At 39.9% G+C, this 22,968-nt stretch overlaps 1 protein-coding gene across 1 annotated transcript in view; it reads left to right on the plus strand.

The window, feature by feature from the left end:
- The window catches only part of ATP10A (ATPase phospholipid transporting 10A (putative)), a 123,903-nt gene that overhangs the window by 95,211 nt on the left and 5,724 nt on the right, over positions 1–22,968 (plus strand). Inside the window, exons 14-21 of the mRNA XM_018563400.1 lie at positions 1,477–1,801; positions 2,456–2,532; positions 6,908–7,033; positions 8,596–8,796; positions 11,489–11,569; positions 11,659–11,763; positions 14,064–14,251; positions 17,292–18,385. Of these exons, the coding sequence (XP_018418902.1) occupies positions 1,477–1,801; positions 2,456–2,532; positions 6,908–7,033; positions 8,596–8,796; positions 11,489–11,569; positions 11,659–11,763; positions 14,064–14,251; positions 17,292–17,934 (1,746 nt within the window). The 3' untranslated portion in view covers positions 17,935–18,385. The remainder of the gene's footprint in view (positions 1–1,476; positions 1,802–2,455; positions 2,533–6,907; positions 7,034–8,595; positions 8,797–11,488; positions 11,570–11,658; positions 11,764–14,063; positions 14,252–17,291; positions 18,386–22,968) is intronic.

The following is a 22,968-nucleotide window of genomic DNA, read 5'->3' on the forward strand; positions in this document are numbered from 1 at the left end:
TGTCTGAGCGGACGTCTAGAGACGCCCGCTCAGATCTAGAGAGCTCCTGGCCGGCCGTTTTTTTACTACGGCCGGCCCGGAGGCAGTTAATTTGAGAAACATTTGCGCAAATTATCGCAGGGCCTAAAAATTTAGTATCGCCATATTTTTATTCTACCGGGCCTGCGCTTTCAGAAAATATATGGTTTGGGGGGTCTTTTACAAACGCTAGCAACCCAGCAGTTGAAAATCAAATCAATGGGGAAAAAATTGCAAAAAATGCAAAAATGACTTGGCCAGCTGATTTGAAAAATGTTCCGGAGGGCTTGGCAGCAAAAGGGTTAAAGGAAATGGTAGAAAACTGTTCTTTATTAGACCGCATACTTTAAGGTGTTTCGCAGTTTAAACCTTTGAGTCCTTTGGTCATGTCTGATAGTCCAGGCGCCAAGGGGTTAAAACAAGTTCACAGCTGCAGTAGCAGAGTATAGGGAGTTGTGTATTCTTAGCCCTCGTTCACACCTGAACATTTTGTAGCGCGTTCTACGCTCGACGAACGCTCTACAAAATGCTCAGAAATATATCAATCCCATTGTATTCAATGGTCTCGTTCCCACCTTGGTGTATTTCCGCCCGTCCCTAACGCGCTACAAAACAGCCCACGCCTGAAAAGGTACAGGTACTACTTTGGGCCGTTTTGTTGCGCGTTTCCATTGGGATACAGCCAAGTAGCCTTCGGAAAACGCGCGACGGTCGTGCGACTTTTTTACCGCGAATCGCGGTAAAAAAACGCGCGACGGTCGCGCATATGCAATATGCCTAGGTGTGAACGAAGCCACTGCTAAATTGGATGTAGCAAACATAGGGAACTCCAATCCCTACCACATTTTTAAGAGTATGATATCGGTCTGGTGTAGAATATTTATAATCTAATGTCACAATGTTCCTGGGCTTGGGAGACTACACAATCTAAGCATAAAAGCTCAGTAAATTCTGTAACAGCCAGTCAATTTTATTTTTTTTAATCTGGCGTGTGCTTGGTAGTAGATTAGTATATTTCTTCCCTCTTTTCTTATTTCTATTGAAAAATAAATAATTGAACACCCCTACTGCATTAATGCTGCCAGTTTGACTGGAACCATATGAATATCAGTAGCCTTAAGAACATTTGATTTTGCCCCAGTCTCACACCAGCTCCCTAATTCACACAGAACAAATGTACATGCAGTTTTGCTGGACGAATACCTATGCATAATGCATTATAAATAGACCCCCTAGTATAGTTACCCTAGTGCACCTTTTGCGTAATGTAACTCCAGTATTTTACCACTGGATGTCTGTCTAGCACTCATCTGGAAGGAGATCAGCAACTGATGGGGGGCGGGGGAGGGGGGGGGGGCGGATGTGTTTTATTATATTTGTTTTTTTAATGCTAGACTGCCTGGAAGTATTATGCCTCCTTAAATGTAATTGTCAATTTTGTCTCTCCTTTCCCTTTAGGAAGCCTGTGCTGCTTTGCTCAAACAGTGTTTGCACTATGTGGAGTCCAAGATTTCTAATGACTCAACAAAACAAGCTGCTGGGAAAGTAGAGTTTGCTTCCATTCATAATAAACACCAATGGTCTTCACTAACGAAACAGAATCTTGGACTAGTGATTGATGGGAAAACACTAGCCTTTGCACTAGATATAACCCAGGCAGATACATTTATTTCGCTTGCTCGGCAATGTCGCTCTGTGCTCTGCTGTCGCTCTACACCCCTTCAGAAGAGTATGGTGGTGAAACTTGTTCGAGATAAACTCAAAGCTATGACACTAGCAGTAGGTACGTTGTTTGTGGGGTTTCTTTGCTATTTGTAATGCATGTGCAGATGTTTGGTCTGCAGTGTTTAAAACTGTAACCACTATACAGTGGAGTTTTCAAAAATGGTTGTGTTAGATTATCAAACTGTAAATAGAATTTTGTTCACTTAAACCCTGGTACTGTTAAATGAGGCCTCTAGATGGTTTATATTCAGTGATTCAGTGATAAGATTCAAATGCTCAACCAAGCTTTGGAGCTATAGAAAATAAAACCTGTCTGCACAACTTGCTGCTGTTATGGGTTTTCAACAGCATATTAGCCATGACACTCAAGGCATTTCTATCCAAAACAAGCCCATTTATACAGTAAGCTTGAATGTATGTATCTGCTGCAATCTAATTAGTACTTGGTATACACAAAAGTACTAGTTTTCACCCTGAGGTGTGTTTTTAATTGTTGTGAATATGTCTATAATAAAAAACTATCAGTTCCTGTTCTTGAGGTAGGAACAGGACATTGTGGGAAATATGGGAAACAAAACACCCAAAAATGGGGTCTGTATTTTGAAGTGCATACCCTATCGGGTTAGAAGACTAATGATATATGCAGTCTTTTTGGATGCCTGCCAAGATGTAGAATTTCATATCCTGTAATATGTATTATGTGATTTTACAGGAGATGGGACCAATGATGTTAGCATGATTCAGGTGGCTGATGTTGGTGTTGGAATTTCTGGGCAGGAAGGAATGCAGGTATATTGTATTTCTTTTTGTTTGCGTTTTTCATAACTATTATGGTGAAATGAAATATACTAAAGTTACGTGTAATTTTTATGGTCTGCATTACTGAAGGGAAGATATTGTTCCTGCCTTTTTTCCCAGTTTAGAAGTTTTTAGTGCTATAATAGGTTTCTTGGAACTTGGTAAGCTACTGTGTAAGGCGGCAGATATAAGTATGGAACTTTTGATCCGATCTAAATTTGGAACCAAGTCCAAAACACTGCATGTAGTCTGTCTGCAGAACTATGTCCATCTGTAATTAAGTTGCACATTTCCCCCAAGAAATTGGCATAAGTGGGATACGTCCTGTGCTTTTAAAGTTCTATGATATATTCTGAATTAAACTGCCCCCCAGCCCCTCCCCCCCGTGTGCTTGCTCAGGCCAGTGTAATTACTAGCACCCACATGGGAATTTTACACGTTGGGTCCCAGTCTTTTGTTGTTTGAGTGCTGGCAGTGGTTCCAAGTGTAAGTGTGTAATGGTTGATACATTGTACCAATATGTTAGTGTATTTTATTGCAGCTCTTATGTTCAGATTAAAGGAAAACTGCACTTTAAAACAAAGTGCACTTATGCGTTAGGCCTTTTTAAGGTGACATGACCGTTGCCTCCCTCCCCTTGCATTGATGAATACTTACTAAGTTCCAACGAGCCTGGTCTTGGTTGTTGAAATCCCGCACCTGTACAGTACATCCCCATTGACTTCTATGGGGCTCATTTCCCAGCAGTTTAAAGGGTTGTGCTTTGATTTAATCAGTCAGCTCAAGCAAAACCATAGGCTTTTGCCTCGCTGGCTTTAATACCATCATGGTACCATATCCATTAATTTAGAAGTCCTCATAATTATTAAAGGAAGGAAATCAAGGTTGACAGCCAGGTGACTAGCATGTGGATTAAGAATAAAGCAATGGCGGCCTCCAGGTTTTTCCTTAACACTTCCTGCATATCTGTGTGCCAGGAGAACTCATCTGGAGATCTGGTGTACAAGAGTAGACATTTTAATCCATGTAGACGACAAAGAAATCTGCAAAAACACTATGCCGTCTATTTGATGATGCAGCCTTACTGTATGCAGTCGTTCATTGTAACAGATTCACAAATAGAAAAGGGTTGGAGGCTACAGCAGGATATTGCAGTCTGTATTAAAAAGTGAATCCCTGTGAGAGTAGCTCTCATTCGGTTTAATTCTGAATAAAATGCTGTTAAACTGGCTATGTATGCCCTGTAGCATGTTGGGCATTTTCCAGATGTGAACGGATTTGGCTCAAACACATAAAAAATGTCACACAAATGTTTCTATCTATATACGATTTATAACAGGCTGCATTTGAGTCACTTTTACTTAATACAACAGCACTTCCACTAAAACTGTACTTGTCCTAGTGGTCGCTAAAAAAAATGTGTTAATTTTATCGAAGAGAACTCGTGCTTCAAGAAAGCTGTCTTCAGCCTCCTGGATGTAAGTTGTTTTGGGCTGAGTAATTATAGTAAAGTGTCTACCACAGAATAGATAGTGAAAACATTGTGTATCATGTGCAAATAGCCTTGTAATACATCCTGTGTGCTCTGCAAAGTTTGCTCCCAGGAGATGGGTTACTCATTGAGCTCTGTGCCCAGTAGATTTTCTGTCTTAGACAGTACCCTCTAGTGGTGTCCAGATGGATATCAACACAGGCCAAGCTGCTGCAAACAGTTTATTTGTAGTAAAGTTTGCCCCCATCATCATATTGGTATTTTTCATAAGCTGCAGAGACAGCTACAGATGCATAATGTTGGTGAAAGTGCAGTTATTGTTTAAATAGATACAAATTTAATTAGATATACATTATGAATAAAGGGAATGTGCTTTCAGTTTTTTTCCTGCGCTTTTATACAGAAACAATTCTAAAATGTATTACTGCCATTCAATGCAGCGGATTAGTAAGCCAGAACAATTTTACGTTCATGCTTGCTTTCTTTATGAAAAATCTATCTTGTAAGAATTTTTGTTTTTTTATTAATCATGGTGTATGTTGCTGAAAATCCATAGCTAAAAGTTAGTTCTAGCCCATTCGTTTAACAAATGCATAGCCCATACATTACTTTTCTATATAGTTGCTATAGATGGCTCCATCTAATTCCTTTTATGCAATCAATTTAGTTTCCCTTGGTGGCACTAAACACACACAGACTTTACAAGAGTTGTAAAAACAATTTGTTTTTTATTCTTCAAAAAAGGAGTGACACAAAAAAGACCTTTTATGGCTGTAGACATTGAATTTGTAGAAAATTGAATTAACCTCTATTTGCACTTTGTATTGTACTAAGTAAAGCAAATTGGTTTCTGTTTGTACTCCATTATACCTACCAGAGCAAATTCTAAACCCAGCAGATCAGACTGGCTTCCAGTTATATGCTAGTATACACATTACAGATTTTACATCTAATTGCACCATGGAAAAAAAAAAACCTTCCGTGGGTTCCCATTAACATGCTGTTGGCTGCTTACCTAACCTGGGAGTGCAGGGTGAGGTAGTCATGTGTGGATGGATACAGCATAGGACAGAAATATAGGTATGTAGTAAGGTTAGGGGCTTGTATGTTTTGCTGATCTTCCAGCTATGTTCCTGCCTGTGCAGGATACAGGAAGTAAACTTCTTTAACCACTGGGTTATGCAGCTACAGGTGATTAGACACTGGCAAATCAGTCAACGCCATAAGACAGCCCTTTATAACCACTCCCAGCCTGCCTGTTGTTTCTGGTGCCCTTAGATGGACATCTTTGCTCTGCTTTGGAAGAAGTATACCCTTTTCTGACTCTTCACTTTTTTTTCTTCACTGAAAACTCTTCTAGCAACTTTACTAAGCTGCTGAAGCCACTGCAGCACGGACAGCAGCTACCCTATCCAAGAGGGGGCATGGAGGAGCAGCAGTCTGTGTCCCCTTCGATCCCTGCTGCATCTGCCGATACAGGCGAAGAGAGCAGCAAGGATCAAAGGGGACACAGACCGCAGCATGCAGCGGCTCCCAGTGAGGAGGAGAATGGGGAGCAGAATGGCAGGTGAGGCTGGTGCGAGATTGAGGTATAGAGCTCTCACTGGTGGCCACCAGCTGCAGGGGTCTGTGTCCCCTCCCATCCCTGCTGGGAGCAGCGGGAATCGGAGGGGACTCGGAGCCCATGAAACAAGCAGAATCAACTAATCAAATCAACTAATCAATAATGAGAATCATTGGCAAGGATTCTTATCGATTTAAATCGATTGTTGCAGCCCTAGTCCAAAGCTCTGGGTTGGAACCCTGAATTCATTTTAATAGACCCTGAAGTTCTTAATCTCTTCCAACTTTTTCTTGTGGACAGTTTTATTTGTGTTGATGGACTGGCAGATTCCTCCTTACATCAAGAAGGCACAGGCTTTTACTTCCTCCATTAGGTAAAGTTCCTTTAGTCTGTCCCAGGCATCCGGTCCCAAGCTCAAGCAGTCATCACTGTTCAGACGCTAGGCTTGCCAAGACTGGGAGCAAGCCTTCCTCACAATGAAGGGGTGCTCCTTCTTTTACAAGTGGGGCCATGTTGGTCAGATTTCTTGACACACTGGACTCAGGACATTTGCAATGCCTGGGTTCAAAGTGTCATGGCCAAGGTCTACAAACTGTAGTTTTGGTCCCTCCTGCATCTATGATCCACCCACACAGGCTGCGAGTGGGAGGAGTTATGCAAGTCTGTTCTACAGCTTTGATTGACTTGTGTCCGATCACCTGAAGCTAGCTGCCTAACCCAGTGGTTAAATAATATAATTCTCTGTGTCCATGGTGTACTCCAAGAAAAGGATTTTTACAAATAAGACATAATTCCTGGGGGTTTTTTTGTTAATAGAGGGCAATTCATCGGAATGTTGGGTTACTTTGCCATTATAAAATCAGAAATTCAAGTCACAGGCTAATGTAACTCATGAGAATGTACTTTAAAATGCTGAAACAGAGTTTTAAAGGAAAACTATCTCCAAAACATCAAGGCAATAGAATCAACCAGCAGACCAGACAATTTAGTTCTATAGCCACATATTACTGTACATTTTCCGTAAAGTGGCAACATATTACACTGAGCTTTGTGTATTATAAACTGGTGCAGTTTATCTGTGCGAAGACATGATGCAGGAAGGGAAAGGGTCATATCTGAATGAGTGTTCGGATAGGCAAAAGAGACATTTCAACTCATAGCTTGGATTTCAAATCCGTAATCTCTAACCCCTGATGTTTAGATTACATAGAGGGAAGTAACTAAAGGGAAGGTTCTTGGGCTGGGCAGGGCTTGGCTCCAACACATATACATGTAGACCACTTTTTTTAAAAGTTCTTCTTTCCTTACAGGCGGTGATGGCCAGTGACTTTGCTATTCCTAGATTTCGATTTTTGGAAAAGCTGCTTCTTGTTCATGGTCGATGGTGCTATTCTCGACTGGCCAATATGGTTTTATACTTCTTCTATAAGAATGCTGTAAGTAAAAAATACTGAGGTACAGGTTGTTTAATAACAGTTCTGTTCTTTTTCTAACCGGTGACTTCAGGAAAGGTTATTTGTTCCACAAACTCCTGTGTATGTATCGGTCTTTTAGTCATAGATCACGAGGATTGGAAGCTGCAGGATAGTCTTTGGCTTATGCATATATTTTTAGTTTATAATATCTACAATAGTAATGCCAAAGTATCCGAGCATAAATTTAAGTGACCTGCTTGGGCTTCTGCATCACCTAGCAGAACACTCTGTTTTGTAACTGGAAAAAACAAGGTTCTCATCAGTATTTAGTGGTCATATAAAATGTTTGTGACATTGCTTTTTAAGTTTAAATTTCCACTTTTGCAGTCAAATTTGAGAAAATCCCACTCAAATTGTGTTGTCACACAACACACCTAAAAATATTTTAATTAACCACTTCCTAAATGGGAACGGGCGTTTAAAATGTTCCCAAGGTGGCGCGCACCAGCGGGAAGCTTTCAAAATTGTAAACATCTGGCTGTAGAGCTGCCCGATCGCTTGTATTTTGTGCCGCTCAGTGTCCTAACATGTTTGGTGTCTATTTAACTGACATGACCCCGTTTTTTTATATTTTACCAAAAAGTTGTGTAATAAGTGTTTCATATTATAATGTAGGAAAAACTGGGGTTTTTTTGGCCCAACATTTTTAATAGAGTAAAAAAAAAACCCCAGTGGTGATTAAATACCACCAAAAGAAAGCTCTATGTGTCCCCAAAAAGTGGTATAAAATGTATTTCAGTACAGCGTTGCTTGAATAAATGTCAAAGTACCGCAGCGCTGAATACTGAAAAATGGCCTGGCCAGGAAGGAGGTGTAACATATTTCTTATCTTTTAGATGCCTCTGTAGAGCAGGCCTTTGGACAGACTTCAAGCTTCTCTCTACTGTTTTAAAAGAGACAGGCTGTCCCCACAGAAAGGATAGGGACACTTTAAGCTTCCTGTATTAACATACAGGGCTTCTAAATCAACCCTTTTGTTAACTGTGTTCAGATTTGGTTTACAACTGATATGAGCTTTTTCAGCACAGTTGAAACGGGGTTAATTATGGTAAACATTAATCTCTCCATCCCACAGAGGAAACCTTTTCATTCAGAAAGAGCAAGTCAAATATAAGCAGCAATTTTTAAACCATCTGTGAATGAGAACATGATGTAACAAATATAAAATAGGTTTTATCCCAATTTGACTGGAAGTAAACCATCAATCAATTATAGGTGCCCTGTACCCATATATAATGGTACTCGTAGAAATGTTTTGTCTGTTTTATTGCTATGGCATGTCCACTTCAGCATCACTATCATGTATGTAAATAATTATGAACCATGTATTAATGGTATTTATATACTGCACTGTAACTGCTTTACACTGTTCATGGGATCATTCACATGGCCTGGTTTACAATTTTATGTCTCTTCCAGATTTATACAAGAACCAACTATCACACGTTCTAACCTGCTCTGGTTGTAGTAATGTGTGCTTTGTTTTCTTTGTGTTAAAGTAAAATGTTTTCTTTTATTTCTAGATGTTTGTGGCCCTTCTGTTTTGGTACCAGTTTTTTTGTGGCTTCTCTGGATCAGCCATGATCGACCAGTGGTATTTGATCTTTTTTAACTTGATGTTTTCATCCATTCCACAACTTGTTACCGGGATTCTTGACAAAGACCTTCCTGCTGACATGTTGATTGCTGTCCCTGAGCTCTACAGGAGTGGACCAAGTATGAAGGTAACTAAGTTGCTCACCTATATTATTTCACTATGACGCAATAACATTTCATTGCCAGCAGATCTTGCAGGGTTGGCTCAAACCAATGGTGGTCAACCCAGGAAGCATAGGGGGCCTTATTTGTGGCCTCTGACATTGTACAGTGTTGGGTATATATAATGTTGCAGTAGACCTTCAGACTGAAGACATCCTTCAGGAGATTATCATTGGAAGTGCTGTTAGAACTGGAGATATGATGCTGGAGACAGAGACTGGGAACATGTTACTTGTGAGTGCTAGTGATCACTGGCATTACAGCCCCTTTACAAGGCTATGGTTCCAATTCCATTGCCTTGAAAAAAAAAAAAAAATTGGTAAGATGCAGTATATTAGTTGCTTTTACATATGCTTTCTAAACTAAACTACAGTGGTACCCCGGTTCTTGAAAGCGCAGAGAGGTGACAAGAACGTGCAGAATGTTAATGAAGGTGAGAAGAATGTGCAGAGCGTTAATGAAGGTGACAAGGATGTGCAGAGCGTTAATGAAGGTGACAAGGATGTGCAGAGCCTTAATGAAGGTGACAAGGATGTGCAGAGCGTTAATGAAGGTGACAAGAATGTTCAGAGCGTTATTGAAGGTGACAAGAATGTTCAGAGCGTTATTGAAGGTGGCAAGAATGGTGGTAAAAAGGAAGTGCAGCGCAATAATGAAGGTAACAAGAACGTGCAGCGCAATAATGAAGGTAACAAGAACATGCAGCGCAATAATGAAGGTAACAAGAACGTGCAGCGCAATAATGAAGGTAACAAGAACGTGCAGAGTAAGAATGGTAACAAAGTTTTCAAAGAAAATAACCATTGAATTAAAGAAGAAAATGGTAGAAAAGCATGATCGTGGTATTCGTGTGACTGATTTGGCCTCGGAGTACAAGATGACGAAGTCGACCATCTAGACTATTTTGAAGAATAAAGATGCCATCAAAGCAGCCGATGTGGCAAAAGGAGTAACCATGTTAACCAAGCAGAGGGCACAAGTACTGGAAGAGGTGGAAAAACTTCTGTTAGTGTGGTAGAATGAGAAACGGCTGGCAGGTGATAGTGTTAGTGAAGCTATGACCTGTGAAAAAGCCAGGAAATTGCACAGTGATTTGCTGCAGCAAAACCCCTCCACATGTTCATCTAGTGATGAATGTAAAGCCAGTAGAGGGTGGTTTGAAACATTTTGCAAGAGAAGTGGCATCCACAGTGTGATAAGACATGGTGAGGCTTCCAGTTGTGACAAGGCCGCTGAGAAGCCTACAAGAAAGACTTTGCCTTCATGAAGGCAGAAGGATACGTCGCTCAAGTGTTCCAACTGCGACGAAACAGGGCTCTTTTGGAAGAACCTGCTGAACAGAACCTATATCACGCAGGAGGAAAAGGCACTGCCGGGGCACAAGCCCATTGGACAGATTGACCCTTTTGCTGTGTGCGAACGCAAGTGCCGATCTGAAGATTAAGCCACTACTGTTCATTCAAGGAACAGAATGTGAACAAGGCCAGACTGCCTGTCATGGGGAGGGCCAACGCGAAAGCTTGGGTCACAAGGCAATTGTTCATGGAATGGCTGCACGAGGTGATGACTATGGGTCTGTGGTTAAAATTGTTTTCTTTTTCAATATGGTTCAGAACGGATTAACCTTATTTACATTGAACCCTATGGGAAAATGTGATTCGGTTCGCGACCAGGATCGTGGAACCAATTAAGTTCGTGAACCCAAGTACCACTGTATTAACGAAGTATATAAAATTAGCAATTATTTTACTTAATTCTTCCTCCTGCTCTGCTCAGAACCATAGTAATGGAAATTGGAACAAGAGTGGGGCTGTGCCCATAGAAACCTATTTCGTTCCTTGTTTTCATTTACCAGTGTATGAACTTGATTGCTCTGGTCAGCAGCTATACTTTTGCTAGTTTGTGCTGCAGTTTTGTTGGGCTTACACCATACAGGGCAGATACCCATTACAGAATAGCAATATGACACAGCCTTTCAAAGCTGAACAGTCAATGTTTTCCCAGATACCTTTAGCCTATTTTCTTATGGTCTTCAATGAATGTCATTGAACAAAAATAATTTGTTAGCACAAATCCAATTTGATAATGTTAGGACAGAATTAAGCGTTTTTATACAGAAAAGAAAAAAAGCATAGCTAACCAGAAAGACTGATTTATTAATTTTTTTTCTAATTGAGATCTTTACTTTTTAGGACCATATTTTTCCTTTCCATTCATGACAACCTCACACATTAAGCATAGGTGCTATTTTACTGTACCAGTGTCTCTTCCCTTACATACAGTTCTATGCAAGTGGCTGTGCTTGAAGAATGGGGTCTTGTATGTCAAGTGCCTTTTTAATGTGCTGTGTGACTAAAAGCTGTCGTCTTTTCACACATACAAAAGCTTGACTTCAGCTGACAGTCATGTCCACTCCAGTTACACTGGGTATTCACATGGAAAAACTCAACATGCTAGAGATATGACTGTATGCAAAGAAACAGAATGTCAGCTGATTATAATGTGTCATTATCACTGATGAGTCACTACCTGTTGCCTTTTAACATTTTGTGTCTATGCAGCGGTAGAGTTGAGACTGAATGCAAAGGATTTTAGGCTAGGATTGAAAACTGTTAATTTCCTTAAAGTGCTAACCCTGTTGTGTATCTTTCTGTATAGGAGTACAAGCCACATATGTTTTGGCGGAACATGATTGATGCTTTCTACCAAAGCCTTGTATGCTTTTTCATCCCATATTTTGTAAGTTGTCTGCATTTGTTTATATATAAAACTTGTTTGTCACAGGCCCCGTGTTCACTCCATTTACATGTACCCTTTTTATTTTACAGACTTTCTACGACTCTGATATTGATTTGTTCACTTGGGGAACACCTATAGTCACTTGTGCTCTTTTCACCATTATGTTGCATTTGGGAATTGAGACCAAAACCTGGGTAAGAAAATGCTCTTTGTAGTGCAGTCAAATTGCAGAGCAGCATTGTTCCTCCTTGGAAAGGGTAGTTTTAGGCATACATATATTTTTAATGGATTAAAGACAAGTTAAAGGCCAACTTCAGCTAACACAGCCTGAAGGCCTCATATGTGCATAGCCCCTCCCAAAAGCCAGTCCACAGCTTGCATTAGGGCTGAGGACTTTTGAGAAGATTACTGAAGCAGGGTACTGTGAAGTCTTCAGGAAGCTATGTACAGCACCCTGTGTGCCCTCACCAGCAAATGTGCTGCCTGCATTGCATAGGGAAGTAATGTCTATAATAAAGTTAATTTAAATGGAATGTTTTTTTAAATTTGTTAGCATTTATTGGTATGGGGGGGGTAAATCCAGGGAAGGCATATATGTGTATATATATTTTGGCTTTAAAGACAGAAACCTGCTAAATGCCACCTCTGGCGCTCTCAAGTTAAGTTAACACAATGCATGTGAATCATTTTATCTAAGAAAACAAAATAATAAATTTCCCCTTTAAGGGCTTGCTATGTACTTTCTATTGATTTTCATTACATTACTTTCTTTAAGAGGTTTTCATATTAAAATGACACTAAGCTCAGGAGTTAAATCTTAAAAATGAGTTAGGCCTGGTTCGCACCTGTACGTTTTGTAGCGCGTTCAACGCTCTACGAACGCTCTACAAAACGCTCAAACATGAAAATCCAATTGTTTTCTATGGGTATGGTTCACACCTTGCCGTATTTCAGCCCGTCTGAACGCGCTACAAAACGGCCTATGCCTGAAAAGGTACATGAGCTTCTTTTGCAGCGTTTTTGTTGTGCGTTTCCATTGGGATACAGCCAAGTAGCCCTTGGAAACGCGTGTATGTCGCGCATTTTTTTACCACGAATCGCGGTAAAAACGCACATATTCGATACGCCTATGTGTGAACAGAGCCTAATTTTTAAGATTTAAGAAAAAATAACTCATTTTTAAGATTTAACTCCTGAGCTTAGTGTCATTTTAATATGAAAAGTAAAGTACCTTAACTATTAACAAAAATGTATCTTATTTGTGTATCACTCAGCTGCAGATCCTCCAATAATCTCTGAATTCATGCTGACGCTGTCCTTCCTTCTGGAGGGTGACTACTTTTGTTCCCCATGGTCCCTGTGTGTGTTGTAAAGTAGTCACCGCTCCAAGATCACTCCTGTGATGGACTACAATCTCATGTTTAGTTTACTCATTTGTAAGGAAGTTATAGTTTATCACGGGAGCAAGCTTGGAGCAGTGGCTATGGATACAGGGACCTGGAGAACAAAAGTAGCCACCCTTCAGAAGGATGGACAGTGTCGGCAGGAATTCAAAGATGATTTGAGGATCTAGAGATGCAAAAATAAGATACAGTATTGTTAAATAGTTAAGGTACTAGAATGTATTTTTAAAGGAGAACTATGAGGCGAGTGAAAATCGCTCAGCCTCATAGTTCTAGCCGACCTGTGACAATGAAACTGTCACAGGTCGGCTCAGTAGATCGGGAAGTGAGCGAACACATACCGTCTCGCGCTCACTTCTCGATCTATCCGTGCAGAGAGCCATGACTATCACTCATGGCTCCCTGCAGGGATTTTCCCCCCCCACAGCTCGCGATATACTGAGCTTTGGGTGACGGAAGGACGCTAGTTTGTGTCCTCCCGCTACACTTAGGAGAACTATGGGGAAAAGCCCTGACCCCATAGTTCTCCTTTTAAGGTTAAACTCCTGAGTTTAGTGTCACTTTAAGTGACATAATGCTTTTTTACCTTGTCTCAGAACTTAGAAAAGTTGTCTTGGAGCTTGTTTACTTTTTAAAATTAAGGGATTCACAATGTGTACTGCAGCCTCGTAGTAACTTACCCAAGCTCTTTGCAGACTGTGAGCCCATACACTCTTCCCTAGTTCAGCTGCCATGATAAAAATGGCTTTAGAATATCGAACAATGGAATTGCTTACGTCTTTGGATAGTTAAACGTTCAGTGCTGCTTGTAGAGCTGGCATTGTAAACTGCAGCTATGTATGCAAATGCATTCTAAATTCTGTACAGTTTAGTTTATATGTAATGGTAACACATGTTAAAACTTCTTTGGCTTTGCTAAGCTGTATAAGATTTGTAAGTGTGAATGGGCAAGCCTAAGCAAGCCCTTCATTGTTGGTATATATGCCTGCCTTTGCAGATTGCTTCCATTGATCTGCACCCTTAGCAGTAGGTTTTCTATGGGTTTTTTTTATTAATGATGGCAACTTAACTGATACCTTTTATGTTTCCAGACTTGGATCAATGTGTCCACGATTGTGTTCAGCATCCTTCTGTTTTTTTCTGTGGCTATGATTTACAATTCATCCTGTCCAACATGCAACCCTCCATCAAACCCCTACTGGACCATGCAGAGACTCCTCACCAATCCTTTGTTTTATTTAATTTGTATGTTGTCACCCATTGCTGCTTTATTACCCAGGTATTTTACATTGTGGTTTTTTTTTTCCTTTGTTCATTTTCCCTTTCATGTTGCCTTACACAGAGGTTGTCTTATTTATTTTGAAGTTCTGTAGTTGTAATTTATTTTCATACTGCCATATAAGACTTTGAATGTAAATTCTGATGAATCATTCTTTGTGACTATAGCATTGACATTCCATGTTCCCCAAGAGACTTGAAGCTGGTGGGAAAACCGAAACTGGGTATTTGTGTAAAGCTGAAATATTTGCTTTGCTTATTACTAGTGGTATACAGACTACCCCTTTGGTATTTCACATATTTTGATGTATGGAGAATGAAGCTGGAGACATGTGACTGGGAGATCTCGCAGATGGGATATTGAAAACTATTGCATAGGAAGCTGACCCAGGCAGTAGCAGAGTGATCATCCTGACTAGCAGAGGTGTTTATCACTAGTGGCTGCCCAAAATAACAAATCCTTTGGCAGGTCAAACAGTTAAAACAGGTGTTTTAACCAGAAATTAAGCGGTTTGCTTGGAGTTTTAGAATAATGTAATGTTTCAGTACTTGACCTGTAAGGTATCGAAGAAGGAATGTTGGCTGAATTGTCGGACTCCTTTGGCTCATACTTGTTCTAGGCATTTATTTTACAAGTATTGACTTTTAAAGGTTTGTCTACATGCAAGCTTTTCTTTTAACTCTAAAGCAGGGGTTGACAAACTGTGGCCCTCCAGCTATGATACAATTACAATTTCCATTAGGCATTGCAAGGCTGACATCCATAGGCATGACTCCTGGAGGCAGTTGCATAATGGGATTTGTAGTTTCACCACAACTGAAGGATCAGAGTTTTAAAGCAATCAGCTAGCATTGCAAATATCGCAATCCTATAGGCACAATGTTTTTATCTATACACAAGGGCACGTGTGCCTAGATTTTGGATGTAAACAAAACAGCACATTGTTTAAAAAAAACAAAAACATATTTATAGAGCACAAATGGTCATTGCGCTACACTGGCTTTAGCAGTCTGAAGCAAATGAGTGGATGGTAACCTGATAGTCTTATGGTCAGCTCTCCACCCACCAGTCACACAGCTGTCTGCTGAGTTAAGCAGAGAACATTATATGGGGCACTGCAGCTCTACATTGCATTGCCTGGATTTTATCAATGAGCTGTAAAATGCAGGCAATGCAGAATACTGTGGAATAACAATTTCTTAATCGTATAGTACAGAACACAGGCCCTTTAAATCTTAGACAATGGGTTACATGCCACCTTAGGTGACTGGACACTGGCAAAAGGAAAAGGCTGCAGAGATAACCCCCATATAACTTGTAGCTCTTTCAGCATGCCTCCATTTTTTTGCTAGTGCCCTTAGGTGATGGACATGTCTTTGAGAGAGACATGCCTCATTCTTACATGCTCTTGTTGCTACACGATTCTTCTAGCAAGTTTTTGGTTTCCTATCTGCTTTGTAGCCGATGGGGGCACTACATTTTAGCAGCATTCCAGATTGGATTAGAGGACCATACCCACACCCCAACTGGAAGAAGATGCAGGGACTGCCTGTAATATTGCTTTGGGCACTGGATCCTGCATTGGTGCTCACCTTTGCACCTAGTACATCACATATAGTAAGGGTACTATTCAGGCTCAAAGCCATGGTCCACAGCGGCATCCCCCTTGTCTGTCTGCAGGATCAAGTTGGAAGGCATCCCGCACAAGCGACCGCGACGAGTGACATGGAGCTGTTCAACAGAACAGCTCCATTGAAAATCATTGGACGGCGACTAATCGCGATATTGCGCAGCAAATTTGCGGGATATCGTGACAGAAATCGCGCGATTAAATGCCCAGTGTGAATGGGCACTTACTGGATGTGGTTTTCATTTGCAAATCTCCATTCATTTCAAAATTGAACGTTAGAAGAGAACTATGGGCCAACCTTTTTTGCCCATAGTTCTCTTTAAGATCGCAGGAAGACATACTATGTCCTCCTGTGACGGAAAACTCTGCATATAGTGAGCTATTACTCAGTATATGCTGACAGCACAGAGCTGCGCTGTAGCCGGGTCTGATGCCGACAATATTATTGGGATCCACCCCGCCACCTGATTGACAGCTGGCTTTGCCTCTCTAGAGGTAGAGCCAGCCATGTCCGTCACTCCAGTCAGCGCTGACTGATGGGTCAGCGCTCTCTGCAGGGAGAAGATCGAGAACTCCGTGAATGGCGGTATTCGATCATTAGAGCCAACATGTGACAGTTTCAGTGTCGCACACCGGCTCTAATTATGGAGAAGACTGTCACTTTCCCCATAATTCTCCTTTAAAATTAAAGGAAATTTCAATTGAGATTCATCAAGTGTGTGATGGCATTATCGGGTGGTAAAGATCTTTCGTACAAAAGTTGGTTCGAAGATCTACTAGTGTATGGCCAGCTTAAGGCCTCCTCTCCGTAAAGGTTATTTTCTTCTACCTTAACAAGGATGTTATTGTTCCTTTCTTGTGTGCTGCTCCAAAACATCCAAAGGAAACTTCTCTCCACGCTCTGTATGGGGATATACATCTCTTGAGTTTACCTTTCTTCTACTGCCTCCTTTCAGTGTCAGATTTCCTCTGACCTTCCTGAGGGATCACACAGGGGGCTCCCTGCTTCTCATTCTACTGCTAGGTGGATTAGACAGGTCGTCATTCAGGCCCAAAGTTTGAAGGATAAGGTTCCTCCCTTTCCTGTTAAAGCTCACTCTACAAAACTGACGCTTGTTGAGGGAGAGAGGGGTTATATAGAGGCTCTCTGCGCAGCCTTTTCCCCTTGCCAGTATCCAATAACCTGAAGGTTGTAAGGTTGTAAATAACTCGGGGTCTAAGACTTACGATTTTTTACTTATCTGTAAAATTCTTTTCTTATCTTTATTATCCGCTCTCTGTTAAAATGAGCCCTATAGTAGTGATACTCCTCTTCTGCATTGGAATCTTAGCAACATGAGTACAATGTTACTTCCTGTATTTGCATTGCTGCTTTTATATACTTATGACTTTACTTCACTTTAATTTTAGGTTTTTGTACAAGTCCATCCAAGGAACAATGTTTCCAACACACGTACAGGTTGGTCGTCAAGTGCTAAAAGCTCATCCAGAATGCCTCACTCGTATTGTAAACAGGTTACATTCCCACAGTGCACCTGTGCCAGAAAAACAAATCAGTACTACCATATCAACGGTTAGTGATTTTCATCTTGGAAGAAACCAAGCAGAAACCATTGTGGACCAAGAGAAAGAGACTCAAATGCTATGCTTTGCTAATCCAGTTAAAGGATCACCTGAAAAAGCATACTATACCAGTCCAGATCCTTCTTTTTCTGTTAAGATAAAAGACCAAGTGGGGGCAAGTGCCAATTCTTACCCCCGTGACACTTCTATGGAAGCCTTGTGTGTAGATGAGATGTTGCAGTGGGATCCAAGGAAGGATCAGTATGACATTGGATTGGTAAACTGGATTACATCCACTCCTTTGTTTAAGGATTCTGGAAGGCCAAAGCAGCTCTCTCTTAGTGTTCAGGACACATCCAAAGACTCTTCCATAGTGCCGTCAGATCTAAGTATTCCCAAAGACTCCAACCAAAGCTCAAGCAGCATTTTACCAGAGATGGTAATTAGGACCACGGGCAACGGGGATATGCAAGAAACAACTTTTTTATAAATTTATATATATCTTAAAAAGACTCTATTTATATTTTCTATTTGCACAGTTACATTTTAGTTAAATTACTGTTTCAGTATATGAAGCAGGAAGTTGGCGGTACAGGATTGGGGTTTTTTTTTTTCGGTTTTATGTAAATATGTTGTTTTTTTCAAAGCTTTAGAAGAAGAAAAAAGTATATAAGCAGAGGGATTTTTAACTTTTTTCTTTTTTTTTACAGGTTAACTGGCTTTACCAAATTCTGAAATATATAAGAGAGAGTTTATTTGTAGAGATAAAGTTTTTATATTTTATGTAACATTGTATACCATGGTGCCTTTCTTCTGTAAGAAGATATTCTCAGCTTCACTGACTGCCCGGGCCTGGGTCATATTCTAAAATTTACTATGATGTATGCTGGATTTCTTTTTTGTTTTTTTTTCTAACAGCATAGGTTTAGGAAATGGAAACGGTTGTATATAAAAATGGTGGCTCTGGTGCATAATGTTTTTTTGTAAATGTTGCATAATATAATATATCTGCTAACTTGAGAAGGTTATTTGAGCTATTTAAAATGTAAAAATATAACCGTAAAGGATCACTAAATCTAAATGCAAGACATAAAAAGAAGCTACTAATAACATTCCTGTTCTGGAACATAGTGGTCCTAATTCATCAAGCTGCAGTATGTGCTAATTAGCGTTTAAATCAAATCTAAACCCAAAAACTAAAATTGAGTATATTTTACCAGCTCTTGGATGTGGTGGCGGCGGCGGCATTAGTTTTCATCAGAATTTTTCTCCCCTATTTTCACCTGGTTATCCTGCCAGTGACACACTTCTGTCTTAGGGTGACAACACTTGCTCACTGTAAAGTAACTATTGACGAGAAGCGTTGTCATACTAGAAAAGAAAGTGTGTGAGGATTACAAAACACCTCCTTCACCTCATTAAAACTTAGGGGAGAGATGTTCTATCATTTCTATGTGAACTTCGCTGGCCTGATAGTGTTGTCCTGTACACTTTGTAGTGTTAACTGAAACAGTAATGGGTTTCTGACAGGACCTCTAGGTATGTGTTTGCTCATCAAACAGTGATACCTTATTTCTATGTTAATATATTTAACAGACAATAAGGGAGCAAATAAGAGAAGTTAATTGTTAAGAGTATAAATACATTTTAAAGTGTATTCCCATTTTTGCAGTCAAATTCAAGAAAAGCCAAAGTATGCTTATGTGTTCCTATTCACACAGCATACCTAAAAATCCTTCTGACTTTTTAGATGTTTCTTTGGTGAAGGCCTTTGTGCAGATTCCAAACTACTCTGAGCTTCCTATCATTAACATTCTATACTTCTAAGTCTTTTAACCCTTTTGATAGGGCAGACAGAGTGCAAATCTATTTTATTACCGATAATAAAATCTGCCAGCATAGTACAGACAGACTAAATTGGAGTAAACCTAAGACCCGCCTTAAAATGATATATGGGGGAATCTAAGTAGGATTTTTAAGCAAAAAAAAAAAAACCACTTAAAAAGGTACACAGTGATTTTTAATGATTTTTAATCATGTGCAATGTAGATGGAATACATAATAAAATAGGTGTTATCCCAATTTGGCTGAAAAGTGGAAATACACTTCAATGCATGCTAAAATGACATGCAGGGTTAACTGCTCAATTTTGCTAAAAAAAAGTTATATTCGCCCAAACTGCTGAGCCTGCTCCCTGCTTCTCTAGTCCCTGAAGCCTCTCTCCTCCTACACTGCAACATTGGAATGTTCCTTTGTGTCCTCGCGTCTATACACCGTGTATAAGACAGGGTCTTAGACCTCTGCAGCGGAGGAGGAAAGAGGCCGGAAGGAGTGTGATCTAAGGCCAAGCTGGCTCTGCGGTTCAGATGAGTATAACTGATGTATATAAAATTGTATTAGCACCTAGACAAAAAGAAGCTGTTAACCCTTGCAGTGAGGGGGTAAACCCCACTGCAAGGGTTAATAAGTTTTGCCCAGAGTTCTTCTTTAAGCACATTTTAAGTTGCCTATTCTATTGCAGCTTGATGAGTCTTGGCCAGTATATAATCATAAGCAAATCTCTTCACTTTACCTTGCAAATCTGCTGCAGGGTTCAGTTCCCACCTGTATGGTCATCCTATGCCTACATGTGCTGCAGTTTTCACCCAAAGTTTTACTGTTCGGTTAATGGGCTTCAACCCAGTCCAGGCCCATTGTGTATGAGAGTCTGTGGTGGGGACATTAGATTGTGTGCAGCGAGTAATATGATTGCTCTATGTACTCTGCATAATACTGCAAATGTCGTTGGTACTACATAAAAGAACATTCATTGTAAATTCATTGTTTTATATAACTGGAAAAAGGTAATGTGTATTTTAGCAGATTTTGACTGACATTTTCCAAGCACAAGCCTGACCATTTGTTCTGGAATGATATTGGTTGTTGTGGTACCACGTGTCTCACCCTACATGTCACATTTCCTGTTTTTATCAATCAAGTAATGGAAAGTAGTTCTGTAATTTAAAGGTTGTATGTAATTCTAGTTTGATGGATCTTTAAAGTGAAATAGTTCCACCACATTGGTGTGTTCAATAGCAGAACAGGATTGGAGCTGATCTTGTCTATAAACCGAAAAAGGGAAATTTGCCTTTTTACTTTGTGCCACTGTTTGTTTCTTTAATTGTGCTTGTAGAATTGGTCTTTGCCATCATTACCATATACTTATATTTAACCTTGAGCTGAATTCTACATAATGCGGTGAGGTTACATTTGTTGTTGGAACTTGGCGTTAAAGAAGAGATGCATTGGCAACAAACATAAGTAATATTAGGGCACACATTTTTTTTAAAGCTGCAGATGGTTAATATCGACTCCAAGCACACATTTTGTTTCTTATAAGTTCAGGATAACTTAAGGAGGTACTTTTTATTGTGACATCCTACAGAGGTTTTTCTTTGCTATTAAAGGCCTTTCTTGGAACATGTCTTTGTCTTCCAAACTAACTTTTAAAATTAAATAGCCAAAAAAGTAAACATTTACTATCATAATCTTTATCTGAGTTTCATGTCTTCTGTGGTTGTACTTTTTGTTCCCCATGTGTGTTGTAAAGTAGCCACCATTCCAAGCCCTCTCCGCTGATTGACTGCAATCTCACATTTAGTTTGCTAAGTTTGCATTGAGATTGTCATCTAAACTGACTTTGTTTGGTAACATATTCATAACTTTATAGAAGACCTGTTTAGAAGTGTTTCCCACAGCATTACATAGGGACTACTAGTAGTTCTTGCCATTCTCTCCACATTTGCCATCACACAATAATTTGCAATTAAACCTCTTTTACACTTGTATTTTTATGTGGAAAATATTTACTGGTATATTCAATTCACTTTCAAGATGTGTTGGGGGCACTTGAAATGCACAGGTTTGTGACTGGCCAAGTAGTGTAGTAAGGATAAAGATGACAGCGTGACGCCTGTACCATCAACAAAAAAGTCAAGAGTAATGGTCCCCTTATTTAAGTTTCAGTTCCTTTTGAAGAACAGTTTCCAGTAGCTAAAGCAACCAATTACAGTTCACAAAAATCAGTTTCTATTGGTAAGTGCTCTTTGCACATTTTCATTGCACCACCTTAATAAAACACCCAAAACTTTTTACCATTGCCAGTCCACAAGTACTGCAAACACTGGAGTAATTCATTAGTAGTGGAAAACTGATATTTGACTGCTTTTTATCAGATGTCCGATTTGTGGATGCTGATCTACAATTTAAGTTGGTTACTAGTGCACCCCTCCCCCACTGCCATACCAGGCCATATGCCTCAATTTGGGGGCGGATGCATCACCAGGGGGCATTCTCCCTGGCAAAACATCATGTTCTCATGTTGATGAGGACAATGGCCTCTTCAATACAACCTTGGCCTGGTGATTGTGGGGCTCTGCGGTGAGCAGGGCTTATGTGACTCTGAAATGTAAACAAAGGGGCAGGTATGTCCCTTTGTTTACATTGATCATTGTTATTGATCAATTATGTAACATCCTGCACAGGATTTTAATGCCCATCATCAACATATGTCCTTTTCAGAGATAACATAAGATAAACATTTGAAAAGGCATATGGGGATATGTTTGTTGTCTGGTGTCGTACTAGGTAAAGGTCCGCTTTAAAAACCGAACGTCAACACTAGGTCATTATTTGTGAAATAATGATGTTTGTTTAATACATCATAGATAGCAGGGCTCTTCAAATTTTAATGGTGAAACATCTTGTAAAAAAACAAAGGATAGCCCTGTAAATTTTCCAAAGTGAAGGCATTCCAATTTACTACCAACATGTTTTTTTGTTTTAAAAGTAAAATAATGAAAGAGAATAAAAATAATTTTACATGACCATACAAATACAAACTACTGTAAGTTAAGCTCTTTGTAGCATTTTGTTAGATTTTTGCAAACAATGTCATAATGGCATGTAGAACCATAATTTTGGCTCCTTTTAATTGATTTACTATGAGCCTATTCAGATTACACATTGCTCTAATGCAACACATTACAATGCCTTACATTGGGCAACCCATTCATTTTAATGGGGTGGCAGCAAGCCTAATGCTGCAATTGTTGGTCAGATTATCACCCTGATGAAGGGACCCTGTGTGGCCCTGAAACGTTGGTATTTTCCTTTGTGACAACTTGTCCAAATAAATGGATGTTTATTATTTGAACACCATTTACCGAGTGCTGGTGATTCCTGCTTTTCACTGTTGTTGTGCACGGCGCCATCCGTGAGTATCACTGCGAGCACCACCATTGCTATTTGGCCGGGTATGCTGTGAGTGCGGTGGGACTTACTATCTTCTATGCAAAAATTAGACATTCACCTTTTTTTTTTTTTACATAATGCTCTGCAACACACGTCATGTGCATTGTTCCCAAGAAACTTCTTTAAAGCATGATTAATATAAGTGGATCTTCCCATGCTTGTCCCTGTTGTCTACCTAAATTTTTTAAAAAAAGGAAACCTCACATTTATTAAAACATGTTTGGTTTTACAA

The sequence above is a fragment of the Nanorana parkeri genome, unplaced genomic scaffold, assembly GCF_000935625.1.
Source record: "Nanorana parkeri isolate BGI_ZX_2015 unplaced genomic scaffold, ASM93562v1 scaffold21, whole genome shotgun sequence".
Classification (NCBI taxonomy): domain Eukaryota; kingdom Metazoa; phylum Chordata; class Amphibia; order Anura; family Dicroglossidae; genus Nanorana; species Nanorana parkeri.